The sequence below is a fragment of the Saccopteryx leptura genome, chromosome 2 (genome assembly GCF_036850995.1).
Source record: "Saccopteryx leptura isolate mSacLep1 chromosome 2, mSacLep1_pri_phased_curated, whole genome shotgun sequence".
Classification (NCBI taxonomy): domain Eukaryota; kingdom Metazoa; phylum Chordata; class Mammalia; order Chiroptera; family Emballonuridae; genus Saccopteryx; species Saccopteryx leptura.
This window is the reverse complement of record NC_089504.1, coordinates 267,593,741-267,616,121: the sequence shown is the minus strand read 5'-3', so window position 1 is coordinate 267,616,121 and position 22,381 is coordinate 267,593,741. Positions and strand designations below refer to the sequence as shown.

At 38.6% G+C, this 22,381-nt stretch overlaps 1 protein-coding gene across 1 annotated transcript in view; it reads right to left on the bottom strand.

The window, feature by feature from the left end:
• Window positions 1-22,381, bottom strand: part of HMCN1 (hemicentin 1) — a 412,067-nt gene that overhangs the window by 251,505 nt on the left and 138,181 nt on the right. The window contains exons 5-7 of the mRNA XM_066361732.1: window positions 12,840-13,011; window positions 10,544-10,650; window positions 418-538 (exon numbers count right to left, since the gene is read on the bottom strand). Of these exons, the coding sequence (XP_066217829.1) occupies window positions 418-538; window positions 10,544-10,650; window positions 12,840-13,011 (400 nt within the window). The remainder of the gene's footprint in view (window positions 1-417; window positions 539-10,543; window positions 10,651-12,839; window positions 13,012-22,381) is intronic.

Genomic DNA, 22,381 nt, shown 5'->3' with positions numbered 1-22,381 from the left:
TAGTCATATGAATACACACACACACCTTTTCCCCTTGACAACAAGACAATTTATAGATGTAGAGAAAGATACAAGATCTAGGTTAGTATTTCCAAACTTTAGTAAGTATAAGAAACAACAGGAGTCCTCCTTGAAGTATATATCCTTAGGCCCTACCTCCTGGGGGTCTAATGCAGGAGATCTAGGGAAGGACCCAGGAATCTTCATTTCTTACCATCTCCTTGAGTGATTTCAGTATCACTGGTCTTGGGACTACACGTTGAAAAACAGTGACTTGCCCAAGAATGCCATCATGTTAAAGATACTATATTTTCCCAATTTTATTGACTAGTAAAAATCATAAAATCACAGACATTCTGAGGAATATTTTCACTTGGATACCTATTACTCCAATGTATGTAATAGGCACATACAAACCTTGCACTGGTCTGCTGACTGTTTTTTTGAAGTCCAGGGTAGGCTTTCGGGAAAATCCAGCTCGAAAATCAATAGTACTGAGGCCAGTAACACGAACGGAGTGCCTTCCACTGCTAGAAGTCTGAAAATGTTTAATGACAAACCCGTCAGCCGCTGATCGGAACACTGGTCACACTACACACCGGTGTGGGAAACACGGGCTGTGTATGAAGATTGATGCCCAATAATTGAGGCTCTGATCTGAGTATTCTGAACTTAACTATGATTCTATATCTTAAATGCATGTTTTATAATACTTAGCCCAGAGGATTGCTCTAAAATACAATTCAGTAATGTATGCATGCCCAATGGAAAAAGACATACATGTTTAGTCACTAGTGAGTGAAGTGAAGTAGATTTATGACATATATAACATAATATAATAATAATGTAATACATATGTTATAAATAGGACATCTTTAATATGATATAGTGATAAAAATATATAACATGTACACAGAAATACACAAGAGGAGTACAGACTAGCGTATAGTCCTACTAAAACCTCCTAAAACTCATGTGCATGTAAATAATAAACAATTTGGACTTGGGCCACAGGATAAAATAACGACTCTACCATTTATTGGTCACGCTCTCTATGCCCACGTGCTTTAAGTACAGTGGCTTATTTAACCTTCATTGCAATTCTATCAGGTAGATATCACCGTTATCACTGCTATACAGATACGGAGGTCCAAGAGATTCTGTCTCAAAATAAAATGACTCCATGGTAGCTGCATTTAAGCAGAAGCAGAAGCAGAAGATGGGAGAGAACAGCATTCACTTGATAACAGCAGGGCACCCGGCATGTATCTAAATTTCAACACAAATGTAGGTATCGGAGCAATGACAGAATAGAAGCTACACAGGATTCCCTCAACCACTGGGGCTTCTTATCATGTGGCAATGAGGACATGTGAAGAGGTAGGTCTGTGTTGCTACCAAATTGTTCTTCATTGAGCAGAACCTGCAAGAACTCCAAGGATAGGCAAGTGAAAGTGGGGAAAAAAGAAAACGTATCTTCATTAGAATAGTGTTGTGTTCTTAGCATACATAAATGATGCTGTTAATTTCTATGAATCGATTTCATAAGGGTTCCTAAGTACTGTGTTTGCAAATGTAGGGGTCTCAATAGTGCCACTTATTCTATTATTTCTAAAGGAAAATGTGGTTTGAATTTTATATAATAGACACAAAAAAGGAAACTAAGGATTGTGATCCTATTTTAATCACAAATCATTGTAAGTTTTGGTCATCTGCTCAACCCTGGTGATCCTATTTTAAATCAGGGATTTCCTTTAGGGTTATATATATAAAAAAAACACCCTTTCTACTAATTTCAGCTGCTTTAGATAATGCACAACTTTTCTGAGGATACAAATGGTCCATATTATGATGAGCTGATTTCCACTTATTCACTGGCATCATATATCACTGTCAGTTGCCTTGCTGCTCAGAAAGTCCCCTATAATAAAATGGCTGTTGAGGCCATGAGGAAGAATTGGGCACAATTGGTCAAATGACTGCTATGAAGTGCTAATCATCTGCCAAGTGCCCTGTGTGCACAGCAACAAAGAATCCATGTGGAAAAAGTGGTGCTTAATGTTTAAGTGAGAAGATTAGAAATTACTCAAAAGTTTGAAAATATAGTATCCTCCGTTGCTAAATAATACAGTAAAATAAAATTGAGCTGATGAGTAGAGAGCCCCTAATCATCTCTATTATTATCTCTATAAAATTATTGTTAAATAAATTAATTCTTATCCTTAAAATACTACACTTAAAATACCACACTAACAAAATATGGGAAATAAGAACATAGGTTGACTATTCTCTAAGCAACGCTAAAAACATGAAGGGTAATAATTCCAAAATTTTGTTAATTTCATGTTTCTATATGATACTATAAGCAGTAGGAATGACTGCATAGAATTTAAAGGGTTGGTAAATTAAAGATATTTCCAAGTGAGTCATCTTGTATGCACAATTATCTCCAACTCTGGATTAATCAGGAATATGGGAGCCAAGGACATCACAAATAAACCAAAATTATGTTTTAAAAATATAATAATAAATATAATACAATTTAGTTAAAAATAATTTCTGATATTCATGCATGGAATGATCATTCTTTAATCATGTTCATTAAATATTGCAACAACATTAGACCAATATTGTAGAAACACAAAACATCACATAAAATTTCTTGGTGAAAACGACCAATACTTTATTACTTTAGTATTTTTTTTAAAGTAAACTATTATTTTATTCTGCTTCCTTGCTGAGCTCCCTTTTGCAAATTTAAGTGTAATAGGAACATAAAGGTTTTGGGTATAATGATGGTAAAACAACCAGTTCACGAAAAGAGGAGAAAGAAGTTTTAACATATACAAAATGCATTCTGTACAACAGGCTAAATATTTTATATAAATTATTACCTGTAATCCTCAAAAAGGCCCCTGTGAAATGGTACTATTATTATCTTCATTTCACAGATCAGAGAGGTTAAGTCACTTGTTCAAAGTCACAGAGAGTGCAGGAGGCAGAGCCAGGGTGTAACCTCTGTGGGGCTCCCCAAAACCATCCTTTATAGCTATGCCATGCATTTCTCATGACTACCTCAGTGGATCGGGTTATGCTGGTTCAGCTAAGGTTGAAATATGAAGTGCTCTACCTAACAGAAGAGTAATAGAAAGTTTCTGAAATAATCCTGGGGAGAGAAGCAGCAAAATGGGGGGAATAAAAGGAAGGTGAGGGGCAAGGAGAGAGCAGAAGGGCACAAAGTGCTTCAAGACATGTCCCCAGCTCTACAGGAAAGTCTACTATGCTCCAAAACAATGGTTATTAGTGAATTTCCTGCGAAATTTTGGAAAGGGCTGAGTTTTGCCACGCATCAAGGCACAGACAGAGGTTAGAACGAGCACACAAATGGTTAGGAGGCAAGGATACCATATGAAAATAAGCTTTCAGGAAGCTCCAGAAATGTTGGGAGAAGTCTTCAGACTCTAATGTGTTATAGAGATAATGGGACTGGAAGAGCACTCAATGTTGTGAAGATCTTTGAGGGGCAAAGAAAATTCAGCTCATTCTGTAATTGAATCAAGCAGAGAGGATGCCTCGTGCATGTGTCTTCCCTTCCAAATGAGTTTAGCCATGTTAGTATAATTTTTCTATATATGCAATAAAATTACTAAGACCTAAATTAGATTTAATGTTTTTTTCTATTTGGTCTTTATATCATGTAGATTTAACCTGTAGGTGATATTAAAATTAGAATTTGGCTCCAAAAGCATGTATCTACCATGGAATTTCTTAAAGTATCACTCCTGCACAGAGCCAGCCTAACCTCATGGACTCTGTAATTTTTGTTTGTTTGTTTTTTGGTTGTTTGTTTGTTTTTTTAAGAAGAGGGAAATCTAGGAGTAGTATAATGGCTCCAAGCGTAACAGGAAACTTTCTAGAAACTGGACACTGGACAGGGTCTGTATGGGGTGGAAATTCTGAGAGTTTTATTTCAAACAACATATTTATCCATACAATTTTTACAAGTTTGTAATGAGCTACATTATTACTCTGAGTTATAATGTCACATTGGTCAAATGTGGAAGGCTCTGAGTCAGAAATACACAGGCTGCTAAAATGTGAGCAAAGAAAGAGGCAAATACAAGGTTGTACAGATACCTACTGGCAGCCTAAAATAAACAGGTAGCCTTGATTCACAAGGCAGTAAGAGAAAAGGAGCAGAGTAGCCCAGAGTCTAGGTTTCTGAACCAGAGTGAAGGAAGGATCAGGACAGGCTGAAGTCCCGTGGAGCAAGCACCATGGAGAGCTCCAGGGAAACTCGGTGCTCGCCCGTATCTTCTCAGTCAGGTATACTGCAGACGATTTAGTGCTGAGTTTAAGGAGGAAGGGCTATGTCTTTTCTTTGCTTAATCCCTTCACCCTTTCCACTCGGCCTGACAACAGTGTGCTGATTACAAGAGGGAAAGGGGGCGAGAGGTAGAAGAGGGGACAGGAGGGGATAAATGGTGACGGAAGAAAACTTGACTTGGGGTGGTGAGCACATGGTGTGTGTACAGATGATGTATCATGGAATGGTTCACCTAAAAGCTACATAATATTATTAACCAATGTCACCCTAATAAAGTTCATTTTAAAATGCAGAAAAAAAAATATGAAGGGTTTTTAAAGTTATTAAATACCTTTCTGCATTGAGAGTCACTTAAGGCAACAGCTTTGTCATATTCATCACCTATAAAATATTACTCAACAGACACTTACTACAACAAGGCAGATGTTGAGGGGAATACGGGGGAGGGGGGGTGCATTCGGGGAGGTACTAGAATCTATGTAAACACAATAAATTAAAATCAATAAAAAATCAATCAATAAATAAACATGAAAGTCATCCAAATGTCTAATGTTGTTGCTTTTCCTTAGATTCTCCTTAGACCAGCTAATGTCAGATTCATCAAGAATTCTTTGAATTTTTCTAGAAGCATTATGCTAAGCACGTTCGCACATTATCTTATGAAATCCTATCATACCCAAAGATTATTTTATAGCACGATGAAGAAACTTAGGCTCAAAGAAACAATTACTTGCCTAGGTTTACATGGCATGTTAAATTGCAGATATTCGAGTTCAGTACTCTTTCTATAGTACATACATCTATGCACAGCACTGTAGGATAGCATAGTCTCTGAGTTGATCTGGAACCTGTGGCATAAAACACAATAATACCCTCCAACTATTCATTTCTAAACATATTTAAATTTAGAAGGGATCAGGTTAGGGGAGTGTTGCTAAACTGCTTTTTGAAAAAAGAAAGCCCTAATTTGGGGCATTTTCCAATTTCTGTGGTATAAACGCTACCATCATGGCTGACTTTAAGGTCCCAACGTGATGTCACTGAACACAAGCATAAGAAGAGAAAGTACACGACTGGCCCTCCATGAGCCATGATGAGTCACGTTCAGCTGTTATTAGGCCATGATTGTAGTTTTGGCTAATGTGATACAAAGGGAATAACGTGTGTGTCACTCACAGAAATGTCTGTTTCATCCCAAAAGTAATGCAAATTTCTTTCTTTTTTTTTTTTTTAAACTCAATGTACATTTTCAAGTCTTTTCTCCCACTAAGATAACTGAAGAAGCTGTGTGTGCCAGATTATGGTGGTGCCTCCATTACCTTGGGCTCCGGTGACTGTGTGAAGTAGATTGTCATGTCAACCCCTCTTGCACTATTAGTGAGGAATGAACTTTCCTGTATTGAGCCAATGAAAATTCTTCCTAGTTCTAAATGTGAAGTCTGCCCTTTTATAAATTGAACTAAAATGTGATCAATAAAGCTGGCTCTCATTTCTCCTAAAGAGTTTCAATGTTTAATAAAATAATAAATAAACCCAAAGTTTAAAAAATATGCATATCTGTATTAATAGAAAGTACAGATACATTTTACACATATTCAAGAAGAATTTCATTGTTTTATCATTCATAAATGATACAGTTTAAGCACTTTACCAACACCAAATATGATCTTGACAATATTAGGTCTGTATTATCCCCATCCCCTATTTTTCTCAGACTTAGGAAGGTTATGTGATTTCTTCAAGGTCCAAAAGATATTTAGTAGTGGATCTTGAATTAAAATAGATGCCCAGCTCTTTTCAAAGTATTTGTTTTTAAATGGTATATTGCTAGAGAATATGATGGTTTCAAACAAATATTTAATGAGAACTTGGGCTAGGCATTGTGCCAGACACAAAGATATAATAATGTCAGCTAGATTTAAATACTACCCTCTTATTGGGCATTGTATGTTCAAAGAGATGTGATGTAAGGAGATAAATGTACCTAGAGCATAAAATAAATCTTATTTATGTACATGTACACACAAACATACACATGTAGACACACAAGTGTAGAGATAGCCTTTCATTAAAAAAGGAAACATTCCATTTGGTTGACACTCTGATACTGGCAGACCAAAACATCTGGGAAATTTTCCAGGAAAAAAATCTCTAAAACATTCCATTGACCCAAAACACTGAATTAATACTGCACCTAATCTATTTAAATACCACACCTGGGGTAGTCTTCAGGGTTATTCACAAGAGTTACCAGGTGAGAATAATCGGATGCCAGCATAATAATCTTCTTGTGTGGTCCTTTGTAGACTGGAGGTTTATTTATGATTCCTGAACAAGCTTATGCCACTTGAGTATGGGTTCTAAAATATCCTTATCCTTAGAAAATGCATTAGTAGGCTCTGGCAACCAACATAGTTATCTAAAACCAAAATATTTCTACTAGTCCCCAAATCTCAATATAATCATGTGGTTGGGTACACTCCCTTCTCTCTTTAGGAGATTATCTCAGGACAGTTTATCCAAATTTACTTAATGGGAAGATACCCCAGGGGCTGTGTTAAATTACATGATCACACTGATAATCCTAGACTAATAGAAACAGTTCGTACCACCTAAATCCACTGGGTGCTGACAACCACTTAATGTCTTTGCAGGGTGTTTCCCTTAAAGAGCAGAAACAGAATTTGGCCTGAGAGTTCTGTGGTTATGTTCAAATATTCTATATATAGATATACCTCCCTGAATGGAAAATTTATACTGCTTCTCAGAAATAAGATCCAGGATTTGTAGCTTCCCCACAAAAGAGAATTTAGGGACTTAAAACAACTTTCTCTTTTATTTGTAATAAAATTTCCCATTCTTTTCAGTTCCCTCTTTTTAATATGCTCTCACCTGAATCAGAGGCAACTGAAAACATCTGAGTCATTTACATTAATTATACAGATAAGTTGACTCATTATCTCTGTTTAGTAAAAGTGTCCTAGTAAGTTATAGAAATTACCAGGGTTTCAAAGGGAAACCACAGAAGAAAAAAGAAAACCACTTTCATACCATTTTAAACCAAATTAAAGTGTTTTGTGCTAGTATATGAACTATAGGCTAACTAAATCAACCCACTGACCTACTTCCTTGGATATCATTGGAATAAATGGATTCATTTTTGTGCATGAATATTTATATAGTTCTTTCCCAGGCATTGTGACATATACTAATATACCAGAGAACAAAGTCTGGTTGGCAGTAAAACAGGAAGATAAAATCTGCACAGAAATAAATACAATACAAGAGGGAAAATGATCTGAAAGGGAAATGTGGAAATTTGCTGTAGAAAGGCAGAAGGAGGGAGAGCGTTTTAGACAGAAAATGTCAGACAAGGCTTGATTGACAGCATTGCCATTTGAGCTGAGTGGGATCCGTTGTGAGTCAGACTGGAAGAAAGGGAATTCCAGGGAAACCACAGGTCAAGAGAATGTGGTAGGAGAGAGGGTCAAAGTACAAAATTTTATTTGCTAGAGTGTAAAAGCAAGTGATCAAAGAGAACTAGAAAGACTGGTTGAGGCTCATCGAACTGGTCATTAAGCACCATGGTAAGGTCAAATACACAGATAGACTGTTCTCCATACTTCCGATAAAAACTGTTAGGCGAAGCATTCAGAAAGCCATCATTAATTCTACTGATAGGGCAGGCATGTTCCAGCTAGCAGAGTGCACTGAGACATAGCACCAGGGATATCCTATCTAATCTCAGCCATTTCTCTTCTTGAGAAAGCACACATGTAAAACATTATCATTCACTTTCTATCCAAAAGGAAGATCCAAAGTCAGCAGCAATATTTATGTCAGTAAGTTTGGCTCAATTTCCTTCTCATTAAACTGATACATTATTTTGGTATTTCACATAGGAGCACATGCGTCTATTATCTTCACAGTGTCCCGTAACACTTACCCTTTGTTTAGTTACCACTAATTGTACTCTAGAAATGGTATAACATCAGAACCAGAGGCTTTTTGGGTAAGGACTAGATATAAATTTAAGATAAAATGATACTAGATACTGTCTTCTTATTGTTTTCTTAAGTACAGGAGACTGAGCTTAGAGACTTGTGTAAACAGTTCCCATCACCTCATCGCCTTATGGTCTCCCTCCTCGCTTACAGCCTAATCCTCAGTGCCTCTCTGTTCTAATTATCAATTAAAATGTACTTAGTTTCCATTAAGTATCAGGGGACATGGCCAAAAGCAGACACTTAGTAAATGTTTATTGAATGGATGACAATGAGTAGGTGTGGCACTTAAAAGATAAAACAGGCTCTATCCTAGAGGAAATACCTCTGGTAGCAATCCAAATCACCTTAAAAATGAAGTTCAAGTGCTTCACAATAAGTTGTTACTAATCAATAACTTAATGTTCTATTCAGAAAGCAACAATGATTGCCTTAGTAGACATGGTAGCTAGCTCGAGCCTGCTGGCTTAAGTTATGCTTAAAATGTTGGAGAAAACACAAGACTGAGAACTTCTTATACCCGTTCCTACTGTGATCACAGAAAGTCACACTCAACACCAGTCATATTTTAGGCAAGTTGGTCAAAATGACTCCCACATCAAATTTGGCCACATTTATTTAAAACATAGCGGCAAAACAGTTCATTGTTAACAATCTAATGTACCCAATAAATATTGAGCAACTACTATATGCAAGGAGCTGGGTGAAGAAAACAGGAATATGGAATCATTTCCAATCCACTCAATAAGAAATTCCCAGATTTTATTATTTCACATTGCCTTCTCATTTATACCCTTATGCCTTATTATCCACCTCCAAAAATAAAAATAAAAATAAAATCAACATTACAGTTTCTACTTTCCATACAAAGGCTCAGAGTTCTGAGAATAAAAAACTGAAATTCTAAGATTTGAATAAAGTTACAGTGGAAATGTCAACCATTCTTTAAAACAGACACCAGAAACAAAAAACAGAATACACAAATGGCACTTCCAATTTCTATGGTATAAAGCCTCCACACACTTCCCCAGCAGCTCTATAATTTAAATCGTGAGCCCACTGATCCCATCTTTTATGCAGAGGAGCCAAGAAAGCAAAAGAGTAACTCATGCAATGGGCACCTCCATTTGAGTCGTCCCAGAAGGATCCTAGAATGAGCCGTTTATTTGGGAGGAGCAGACGCTGCTACTAGGAGGAGGGGAAGTGAAACAGGGAAAGGGGTATGGCCAGCTAAGGACGGGCTTTCATCCTGCCCCCCCCCCCAGCAATGGCTGGGTGTCCCTGTGGGGCTCCAAGCTACTCCTGAGGGGCTTAATTCTTTAGCAGAACAACCTTCTCTTGTTCTGGAAAAAACCTCTCACACAGAAATACAGACAGTGCAGTTGAAAGTGAGCCAGAGCACAGGGAAAAGTCTGAGAAACATGGGCAAGTCACTCAGAACAGCTACCACCATGGGTCTCACACACAGTTTTCAGTAGAACTGGACACTAGATTGACGGCACTCTGAATTTCCGGTATACGGTCTTTCCTCCATAGGGTCAAAATACAATGTCATCTTAGCGTGAATATACATATATACATTACTTAGGTAATTCTAGGCAACAAATACCATTTTGTGTTAAACAATGAATGGCAACCAACCAAGTAACAACAGCCAACAGTACTTGAGCGCTTACTTTGTAACAGGAACTATGCTTGGTGTTTTATTTGCATCATCTTAATTTAATTTTCAGTACAATTTAATAAAATAAAGGACTATTCTTGATGTCCCTGCATTACAGAGGAGGAATGCCAGACACAGAGTAGTTATGATCCCAAAGCAACACAGAGTTTAAGTTAAGTGGCAATGAGATTCAAGCCCAGGCCTTCCCTACTAGAGCCTATGCCCCTTAACCACATTCTCTGCTATCTCCATCTCTGATTGCTTTAGAGGTAGGAGGTAGATAATGGAAACAAGCTACAGATCTGATGACAGAAAAGCTATCTGAGAATTATAAGTGTTTGTGGTAGCACTGATGCCTCTTATGGTCATCAAAACTAACACTACCGAATTCACATGACTAGGAGTCCTACAAATGCACTATGTATACTGCCTCTTAGTAAAAGCACTGTATGATTGCAAGAGAAGATATAAGTAAACTATTGTACACGCTTTAGAGGACATGCCAACATCAAAATAAAATAATAAATAGACTTCATCAAATAACAGTACCTTCACTGTCCACATTCCAGCCTCTGGCTCTTTAACATTCACCACCTTGGCAGAATTATGGATATTTAATAGCTCATTCAAGCCAAATCCCTTTTTTATCAGCATCCCTGGAAGACAGACATAAAAGAAACAAGCATAATCTTTCTTTCAAATATGTATATAGGCTGTATACATTTCCAGTATAAGTTACCTAATGGACATTTGTTTCTGTAGCTAAAAACACTATTTTAGTTATACCTAAACAGTACTTAATTTTAGGGTTTCTGGAGATTAGAACGGAAGTAACAGATTCCCATTTGCTATGCCGATTTGATCTTAAAATGACAATTACAATTGGCAGACTATAATCTTATTCCCAAAGCCATCTTAGGTAACAATTATTACGGCTACTGAAAAGTTCTGTGCCGCCACTAGAGACATTTAGATGTAATAGATGACAAAACAGTAAACCAGAATGAATGTCCTTTTGGAGATGGCACAAGGTATTATAACATGAGAGCCCTGGGCATATCTTTGCACAGAGTGTAAAACCTTAACTGGTCCACCAAGCACAGGAGGAGGCTTTTACTGTCAGAGGAATAGTTAAAGGAGGCAGTGTAATGAAGTAGCATAAAACCACCTCCTACTGACTTGAGATTGGTCTGAACTATAAGGTAGTTGGAATTTAAAGAGAAGAAAGCAAATCTGGCATTAAACAATAGTTTATTCACTTTACTCGTAGCTCTCCTAATGGACTACTTCTGCAGTTTTATAAACAAATCAAGCAAACTAATCTTATGTTTGTATCAAAAGCTTTATAGTCATTAAAAATGACTTTCTAAACATCAACACCAATGTCAATGACTGTTAAAATTAGTAGAAACATAATACATTGAGTATAGGTACTTTTAAGTAGTCAGGTAGTGACACACACAAATCTTTCCTGTTACAGATATTATTAGAATGATACACTAGCTACATCAACAGAAAAATCAACTCATAAGGTCAAACGTGGAGAAGTCCTGAAAAAGAGGTTTTGCAAATTTCAATTTGATTGCTAGTGTCAATGTGGCCTTTGAGGACAATTCTGTATTCTGCTTTGTTTTAGGGATTAGTTATTTTGTAAGACTCAAATTAAATAAAGAAAGCTAGTTACTCCCTCCACACTTCTAAATACCCACAAATATTTTTTTTTTGTATTTTTCCGAAGTTAGAAGTGGGGAGGCAGTCAGATAGACTACTGCATGCACCCGACCAGGATCCCCTCAGCATTCCCACCAGGGGGTGATGCTCTGCCCATCTGGGGTGTTGCTCCATTGAGGCCAGAGCCATTCTAGTGCCTGAGGCAGAGGCCATGGAGCCATCCTCAGAGCCTGGGCCAACTTTGCTCCAGTGAAGCCTTGGCTGCAGGAGGAGAAGAGAGAGATAGAGAGGAAGGAGAGGGGGAAGGGTGGAGAAGCAGAAGGGCGCTTCTTCTATGTGCCCTGACCAGGAATCGAACCTGGGACTTCCACATGCCGGGCCGCCGCTCTACTGCTGAGCCAACCGGCCAGGGCACAAATACATTTTTTTAATGTATATACTAAAGCCACAATGGAAATAAAAATGCTTTGCAAATATCAATAGGTAAAAGGCAGTTCTAAATGTAAATATTAGAAAAAAATAAGATTTTTGTTTCTACTTGATTACTTTCAGTGTAAGTCTTATCGTAATTTTCAACCAAAAATGGAATCAGGCCAATTTTGGGGTTTTAACCCCAAGAAATAAAGCAAAGTAAATTAACATGTTATTCTAATAAGAATATAAATTTTTCTAATAAATGCCATCTGTAAAATTAAACCTTATCAAGAAGATAATCAGTAAAATATTTAGAGAGTTGTTTTAAAAGCTTTTTCATGTTATTCACTTACTAATAATGAAATACAGAATTTTACACAATGAATTACTGTAAACTATTTCTTCATAGATGAGGAAAATATAATTTCAGGTTCAACTTACATCTTTTTTCTTTTGGGTAGTTTGGTGCAATTAAATTACTAACTGATCAGTTGAAATTATTAGGAGTTTCGGGGCTGGCTTTAGCTCAGTGGTTCCTTCGAGTCAAGTTCACTTGTTAAATTATTAGGAGTTTTAGCGTTTTGAATCTCATGTTAATTCAATACTTATGGCTAAAAATCGTTGGCTTTATTTTTATATATCTTCCCTAGACCTTTTTGAATTAATTCATAACGTTAACTTAACATGCATGAGTGTGCAAAAAAATCTTTCACCTTTCATAGCTTTTGCATTTTATTCTATGAGGTTGGGCATATCTCACCTAAAGGATTGCGGATTTCAATCCCTGGAGAAGGGCCACTCAGAGACACAGTCACTTCTTTTAGGCTGGGATCAAAAGGAATTTTCCACGTGTTTACAGCCTGTTCCAAATGATCTGTAGATAGGAGATGAACTTTGGAGGCCTGCACTGCTTCCTCTACCCATTTTAACACCTATAAGAGGAAAAGAGAAGTGGGAGTGAGAGTGATATCAGACGCATTCACAAGGTCATACCACAGTGACTTCCGGGGCAGTAGTTGGCTTTGGTTAATCACGTGACTCAGGCAAGGCACTGGTTTCAGGTTTATTTCTGTGACAGTGAAGACAAACTTTTCCCTCTATCTAGGAATTGTAGTAGATTCGGAATAAAATACTAGTCTGACTCATGGTCAAGTTTCAAGTTTTCTTTACTGGAATAATATACAGTACAGATGAGATTACAGTGTCCCAAACCAGGTAAGTGAAACATGCAGAGATATTACAGTCTGTTTGATATTTCTCAAAAGATAATTTTTCTCTCCACTCTCTCTTTCTCGATTTCTTTCAAAAATCCAATTTATAAAAAATAATTAGCAAATTATGAAATCCAATTTCAATATATTATATATATTGTACCAGGGTATACTGTAGTTATACATTATAGATTATAACATATATATTGGAGTATATTATTCAAAAACAATGGTAATGTCAGCAAATATTCATTTTTATAATAAAATAAATACTAAAGATAACAGAAAAGGTAACCATTATATTCTTGAAAACTAGAAAAATGATTCAGGTTACAGCCATTTTAAACAGTGTATTTTTGAAAAGTAGTCTTTTGGAAAATGTTAAGGAATTGGGTTGTAAAAGGGAGTTGACGCCTGACTATAAACAAGGAAGTTTCAGTTTACAGGTTCCCCATTCAAATAGGGCTCCCCATCAACAAAAAGTGCCTGTCTGAACAAGTACTGCTTAGCTGAACTTATTACAATTAATTCTAATCGTGATCATCTTTAATCCATCACAGATCTTTCTCTGGTTCATTTACCCTTCAAGACAATATATTGGCATGAACAATGTCCCTCAGAATTATGCATAAAACACTAAACAGGGCTGGATATTAAGTTACAGTCAAGTTATTCAAAATAAACAAAAACATTTTTTATTGCAATAGCAGTTGCCACAAATCAATCAGACAACAAATACTGTGCAATATCTTCACTCTATAAGAAGTATCCCTTTTTTCTGTCCTCAAAGATGAGGAAAGTGACTAAGATATATTATACATCTAACAATGTGAGGCAATGCTGATATTCATAAAACAAATGTTTATTGTTCAAGGTGTTCTTCCTTCCTTCCTTCCTTCCTTCCTTCCTTCCTTCCTTCCTTCCTTCCTTCCTTCCTTCCTTCCTCCCTCCCTCCCTCCCTCCCTCCCTCCCTCCCTCCTTCCTTCCTTCCTTCCTTCCTTCCTTTCTTGAGAGGAAGGGAGAGAGAGAGAGACAGAAACATTAATCTGTCCCTGTATGTGCCCTGACCGGGAATCAAACCGGCAACCTCAGTCTGATGCTCTAACCAACCGAGCTATCCAACCAGGGCCACGGTGCTCTCTCAATACTAAGTACTGATGAGCATAATTTTAGTCAATATTTGCTAACAACTTTTCTTCTCTTAACTAGTAGTATTTGGGCCCAGGCCGGTTAGCTCAGCCAACTAGTAGTATTCACTGAATTTTTTGCACATATTACACATTATTTATTTTTAATAAATCTTCCTGCCTTTCTTTCAGGATCAAGAACCACATTTCCTTCATCTGTGTATACCCAAAATCAAGCGTCATGCTTCACTCAGGATAAAGATGGGATATATACCAATGTCCATGCAGTGGTCACAATAATGATAATGACATCATCATAAATAAAAGAATGGCCTGGGACCCATGAAACATGGGTCCCTTGTAGAAATAATGTATGTAAAGTGTCCAGGACAATACTTGCCACACAGTAGATATTCAAATGTGTTCTTCCCTTTTCTAACTAAATCCCCTAATTGTCCCCTAATTGAGTATCTCAATCATAGCTTCACAGGCAAAGTGAAAAATCTCATCCAGGAAAGTCAGATAAGATTTCTGTGACTGAAAAAGAGAGGCCAAGTCATTCCATGTGGAAGAGGGGACTTGAGAAACCACACAGGGACAGAAGTACTCCTAATGTGTTGGAAACATGACTGAATCCAACTGGCCGCTGTTAAGTGTTCAGGAAAAGGGGAAGCAGAAGATGAGGTGGAAGCTGTGTCAGGGACAGACTATGTATTGTCACAAAGTCAGGCTATGACATTGGGATTTTATTCCAAAGAGCCAGTGAAAAATACGGAAGGGTTTAAGCAGAGGAATAACACAATGAAAGTGGTATTTTACAAAGACCACTTTTAGAGGTATCATAGATGAATTAAACAGAAAAAAAAACCCAAAGCTATGCATTACAGTTAATTATCCCATAAATCAAATAATAGATTTCCTCAAGTTTTCACCTTATAAAGCACCTGGAATTTTACATATGAAATAAAGCACATATCAACATAATTGTCTAAAGAAGCAGATGGCATATTTTGAAAAAACAGAATTCTGAGTGATACATTATGCTTGAACCAAAATGTATGGCTCATTCTACTTATCAAATATGCCCACAGGGCTACAGAAATCAGGCTGATTGGAACTAATATTTTACAATAATTAGGACACATATTTTAATAACCAGACTGTTGACATCTTTATGTCTTAAATGTAGAACATGGCTGGCTAACTCAAGGAAATGGGAAGGACTGACTTGTCTGAGAAAGCAGCTACTAAATTTGACTGAAAATAAATAATTTTTAGGATAATGCCTGATGTAGAGACTACAGAGAGCAAAGCTCGAGAGAAACTGAAAGAAACAACATTTAAGGGTGAGACACATAACATGGCCATAAATAATTCTCAACTGAAAAGGAGGAAAAGAATTAGAATACAAGAATTGTATAATATCTCAGGTTTAACAATGAAATGCAATAGTGCTAAGGAGAAATGGAAGTAAAAATCATTTTTATACATCCTTCTTTAAAAGTATGATATAGCCTGACCTGTGGTGGCGCAGCAGTGGATAAAGCGTAGACCTGGAATGCTGAGGTCGCCTGGGCTTGCCTGGTCAAGGCACATATGGGAGTTGATGCTTCCTGCTCCTCCCTCCCCCTTCTCTCTCTCTCTCTCTCTCTCTCTCTCTCTCTCTCCTCTCTAAAAATTAATTTTAAAAAAAGTAAAAAAAAATAAAATAAAAGTATGATATATCTCAAGTATATCTTTCCTTCAAACCCAAGGGAGGGAAGTTAGAACATATCACGGGAAGTCTACGTTGTTGCCTACCAGCTCCGTATGGAAGTCACTAGGTCTAGGCCTTCTTATGAAAATGGAAAATTTTCTAATTTAGTCATATTTTCATAGGGCAAGTGTGCTCAAATGGTATGGAATATAAGCAGGCTCTGATTTGCTCTTAATACCGTTTCCAATTCATCAACATTTATGAGGCTTTCACAAAGGGATTATCATGTATCATAATATTACTAGTTGGGAAAGATACAGAACAGACTTCTGTCAAGAGTCTCAAATAACTTTTTTATCCACTTAAAAGGGAAAAAAATCAAATTGAAAACAGTTGCAGCCCATTTTATTAGAAAATACATATGAATGAAACAAGACCACTGTAAACTACAGAATCACCGTAATTGAGGGTCCTAACCTTTCATGTTGCCACGTTTAAGAAAAAAAAATACTTAAACTGTCTAACCATGAGAAATGTCCTCATGAGATTGGAAATGGCCTTCTATCATAATGACAAGTGGAATAAAACCGGAATAATGTAAGAGGCTTTGCATTTGTGCCTTTTTACAAACATAAGAACTGTTTCAAATCACTAAGGAACCATCAGTTGTACCTTAAAAGTTTTAATATAAAAATGGTTCTCTATTGATTTGTGGTCATTGATATCTTAAAGGGCCTTCGAGACAATCTAATCCAGCTTCTCATTTTATAGATAAGAAAACTGATTTTTGAAAGAGTTCCTATACCTTTAAAAAATACCTAACCAGAGTGATTATGGCTCAATGGAGTTTTTTGGGGGGGGGTTTTGTTTGTTTTTTGGTTTTTTTTACAGGGACAGAGAGAGAATCAGAGAGAGGGATAGATAGGGACAGATAGACAGGAACGGAGAGAGATGAGAAGCATCAATCATCAGTTTTTCGTTGCGACACCTTAGTTGTTCATTGATTGCTTTCTCATATGTGTCTTGACCATGGGGCTACAGCAGACCGAGTAACCCCTTGCTCAAGCCAGCAAACCTGGGTCCAAGCTGGTGAGTGTTAGATTCAGGGAGTACTGACATGCTGGGGCTGCCAAGAGTGTACAAAGTCCCTGTGACACTGAGAACAAAGAGTTCAGCAACATCCTGCATTGAGTCAGAGACCCTTATCAGAAGTTTATGTTTGAAATTCTCCACTGAGTAATACCTCCCCCCCGTAACTGCGCACGACCTCCCTAGCCAATGACTAACAGCCACATCAGCTTCTATATAATGCTTGCTCATCCTAGATAGCCACCCTATAAAAAGGAGCCATTTTAGAAGCTCGGGGCTGCAGTCCCTATGCAGGTTTGGGGGGCTGCAGTCCCTGCGCAGTTTGTTGGCTGCGCAGGTTTGGTTGGCTGCAGTCCCTGCGCAGGTTTGGGGGGCTGCAGTGTTCCCCTGTGTGGGTTACCTGCATCCCTGCGCAGGTTTGGGGGGCTGCAGTGCTCCCTTGCATAGGTTGCCTGCAGTCCCTGTGCAGGTCTGCAATAAAACTTATAAAATTTACTTTGTGTCTGCTGTGGCCTATCTCGCCAGGATGTAACACATGGAGGCCCCAGCGAGATTGGCTGTGTAAGACCCCTCCTCACGGAGTGGGCTGCAGCAGACGTTGGTAGCTGGCCAGCCTCCGGCAGTTGCCGTTTGAAATGGAATTTGGCTGATTTGAAACATTTGGAGTCTTGAGACTGTTTGGTAAGGAAGCTTCCTCTTTGAATATTTGGAAACAGAGCTCTGGTTAGAAAAGGGTGTAGTGGAGCAGGCGGGACGCCACCTGATTTCTCCCCACCTGGTCAGTCGGAGAACGCAGGACGCTGCCTTCTCCCTTTGGTTTTGTTTTAGAAGTTTTGTTTGTTTTGTGTGCATATTTGGTTTGTTTGTCTGCTACTAGAATGGCCAACTTAAGAGCAGACTGGCCAAACCAAGGATTGCTAGACCCATAGAAAACAAAGAGAGTCTAGCGTACTATCACCAGCACCCACCTGCAGGCAGGTGGCATGGTGAGTATGCAGCCCAGTATAGCAGCAGAGGTAGAAAAAGAAAAGGCAGCCAGGCTGCAGCTGGCTGCAGGAGAAGCATCAGGCTCCCCTCACAGTTTCAGGCACTTGCCCCTCCCCCTTGGGCACCGGCTCAAGGGCTGAGCCTCTGCTTGGTAAGGGAAAAGATAACAGTGCAGTAAGCTAGAGGTTATCATCAACTTGCTACAGCCCCTGCCCTCCTCTGCTTTGGCTCCGGGGAATCCGCACCTCCTATCTGGAGCCAGACCTGAGGAGAAGATTTAGAGAATACAGCCCCTTCTAAACCCACTGCCTTAGGGTTCTTTAAATACAGGATTCCCAATTTTGCTCTCCTAGTCAAGCCCCTCAGTGAGATCTTCTGAGCATGGCTTTTAAGGTCTATAATGACCAAGGAAGTAACAGAAAAGGCAAATAAGGCCCAAAAGAAGTCAGGAAATACCAACTTTTGGCTCCAGCGCCCTAAGGCGCTTCATAGCATGTGATCAAGGCCCTGCTCCAGAGTGGAAAGAAAGGTCATTGAACTGAAGCCTGCCAGGCTTCCCGGCCCCATCAAGGGACACGTCTATGCTGTGGAAAGAGGGACACGAGAAGGTAAGCTGCCCCCTTGCTCCATGGAGGGAGGGTTCAGTCTCTTCTAGCCCTGCTCCAGCTACCTGTGACCTGACCTTGCCCAGCATGCTGGGAATTGCCACTGAAGGCCTAAGGACATCGTTCAGGAGCCTAAGGTATTTCTTCCAAGTAGCAGATAAGCTAATAACACAAGGGCCATCTACTATGCCTTGCTTGAATATTTAAGTTTTATTTATCCCTCAAAGATCTCTACTATGGGTATTGACAGTCTGATTTTATTGCTTTATTTAATGCTTAGTATCTCCTTTATTTCTCTTTATCTCAATGCCCCATGCCTATTATAGGCTGGGACCTGCTGCTAATTCCAGCTAGAAGCAGAAGTCACTAAGACTTAAACTCTAACTGCAAAGTGTAGAAATGTAACACCCTTTCCCTAAGTACTTACAGGTTTTATAGGTTACTCAGCAAACTGTTCAAAGACTGTCCAAGAGGCACTTCTAGCAGTACACCACCCAAGGACTGACTCCCACGTAGACGGGTCCAGACACCATGAACCTGACCACTCCCACTACTGCCAAGGTAGAAGGCATACCCGCCTGGGTCCACCGCAGCCGGCTGAAGCTTGCAGTCCCAGCAGAGACACCTTTGTGGACAGCGAAGACTGACCCCGCCAACCCTTGTAAGCTGACCCTGAGAAGGACAGCATGCCCTGCTTCAGCCACAAACCAGAAGTTAACTGGTCCACGCATGGAGACTTTGGGGAGGGAGGGAAACTAAGGTAAAGGAAAGCCAAGTAAGTCATCTTAAGGTTTGATGCATGCACTGCTATGAGTCATACAGAAAGGGGGTGTAAGTCCCTTGGCTGAGAGAGAAGCTACAAGGTAAATGAAAGTTATGTATGTGCTCATAGCTACCACTATAGAATAATCTGTGAATATTGGTCATGTGTCCAATAGGCTACTTAGGAAAAGGACACCTCCAAAAGCAATCTTTAAAAGAGGATTACTTAGTACTAACTTAGTCTTTGCTGAAGGTTAAGGTTTTTAAAAATCAAGAGTTTTGACTAGAAAGGAATTGTATGGTTTTAATAAATGAAGGTATAAGGTGTAGAGGTACTTTTGAAAAGGAAAGGAAATAGTAAGTTGTTATGAAGGCCAGTTATTTCTGGATAAGAAAGTGCATAAAAGTTGAAAGTTTGTGTAAGTTGCAGAAGGTTTGTGTAAGTTGCAGAAGGTTTGTGCAAGTTGTAAGAAGTTAGTACAGAGAAGAAAAATGCAAGGCAGAAAGAAAGTATTCCGTAAAGCTTGTAGTACTAAGGGCACACTATCAGCGTGCCAGCACATACTAGGGAGGACCCCTGACCTAATTAGCTTATAGCTACAGCTAAAGTAGAAAACTCTCATGAGCCCCAGCCTTATACCATTCTCCCCACTGATGAAGAATCAAGGATTTGATTTATGCCCAAAAGAGATGGGGGAATGTTAGATTCAAGGAGTACTGACATGCTGGGGCTGCCAAGAGTGTACAAGGTCCCTGTGACGTTGAGAACAAAGAGTTCAGCAACATCCTGCATTGAGTCAGAGACCCTTATCAGAAGTTTATGTTTGAAATTCTCCACTGAGTAATACCCCCCCCCCCGTAACTGCGCACGACCTCCCTAGCCAATGACTAACAGCCACATCAGCTTCTATATAATGCTTGCTCATCCTAGATAGCCACCCTATAAAAAGGAGCCATTTTAGAAGCTCGGGGCTGCAGTCCCTATGCAGGTTTTGGGGGGCTGCAGTCCCTGCGCAGTTTGTTGGCTGCGCAGGTTTGGTTGGCTGCAGTCCCTGCGCAGGTTTGGGGGGCTGCAGTGTTCCCCTGTGTGGGTTACCTGCATCCCTGTGCAGGTTTGGGGGGCTGCAGTGCTCCCTTGCATGGGTTGCCTGCAGTCCCTGTGCAGGTCTGCAATAAAACTTATAAAATTTACTTTGTGTCTGCTGTGGCCTATCTCGCCAGGATGTAACAGTGAGCCTTGCTCAAACCAGATGAGCCCGCACTCAAGCTGGCGACCTCGGGGTCTCGAACCTAGGTCTTCTGCATCCCAGTCCAATGTTCCATCCACTGCCCTACCGCCTGGTCAGGCTCAATGGTTATTTTTTATATAAGCTCCTGTGTTCCTGAAATACTCTATTAATATAAATGTATGTCACATCCTAAATAATATTCAATACTTTAAAATAAGTTCATTGTATATTCCACTCTAGAATGAGATGCAAATATTGTTTCAAACCACAAAAGCAGCATACATTATTATGTGTTATGAAACAGAATAGTAATATAGAAATTGAAGGGAAGTCAATTTTTGTATATACCTTTGAGAACAGTCCTTGAAAGAAAAGCTATGTTTAGAAGAGTATTTTTCTCTTTTTCTTTTTTTACTTTAGCTTTGCCATATTGTTTGACATGAGGAAGCATGATGCCTCCACCTTTGTTCTCCTTGCTCAAGACTGCTGTGGGTAGTTCGGGTCTTCTGTACATCCATACAAATTTTATGATGGTTAGCTCTATTTCTGTAGAAAATGCCACTAAAATTTTGATAGGGAGTGCACTGATTCTGTACATTGTGGTGGGTAGTATGGAAATGTTAATAATATTACTTTTTCCAATCGTGAGCAGGAACTATCTTTGCATTTATGTGTAATTTATTTCATTGATGTGTTATCATTTTTAGTGTACAGGTCTTACACTTTTTGGTTAAATTTATTCCTAGGTATTTCAATCTTTTGATGCAATTTGGAAGATATTTTAAATGTGATGAATGATATCCAAATGAAATTCCCTAGAATAGCCTTTGTCCTTTTGGTGGGAAAACAGAAATATAGTAAAGTGTTAGATACGGTTTGTAATGATGCATGTATTTGTATTTTTGTTGTTTAATGAGAAAGAACATGCAAAATAATGATTTGATGAGCCGTATATTTTATCACTAGTTGAACGGTCAAGAATTAAATTATATAAATCTTTTAAATCTAGATTGTAGGTGATGTGAAAAAGACCTGCTACATTTCCAAGACAACCAATTGTGATAAGCCCTTCATGGGAGCAGAGCCAGCCTTCACTCAACTCGGATCCGGCTAAGAAACGCTCCTCTGAATAACCAGAGAGCCTTTCTCCCCAGCTTCAAGCTCATTTCTACCCTATAGTAGCCAGTCACTATTTATTGAGCATCATTGCATATAAAGGATAGTACAGGATATTATAAGGAATAGCAAAGAAATAGAAACAATTTGACTTTGGGTGAGGGGTATGTAACATAATCAAATGTCAAAATAACCTGGAGATGTTTTCTCTGAACATATGTACCCTGATTTATCAATGTCACCCCATTAAAATTAATTTTTAAAAAACAAAAAAAAATTGAGAGCAGTGTATAATAAAGATTTCCCTCCAGGATAGTAATCATCACTGCGTATTAAATTCACCTGGAGGAGCTTTTAAAACATACTGAGGGTCTGACCTGTGGTGGTGCAGTGGACAAAGTGTCGACCTGGCATGCTGAAGTTGCCAGTTTTTTTTGTTTGTTTGTTTGTTTTTGTTTTTTGTTTTTTTTTGTATTTTTC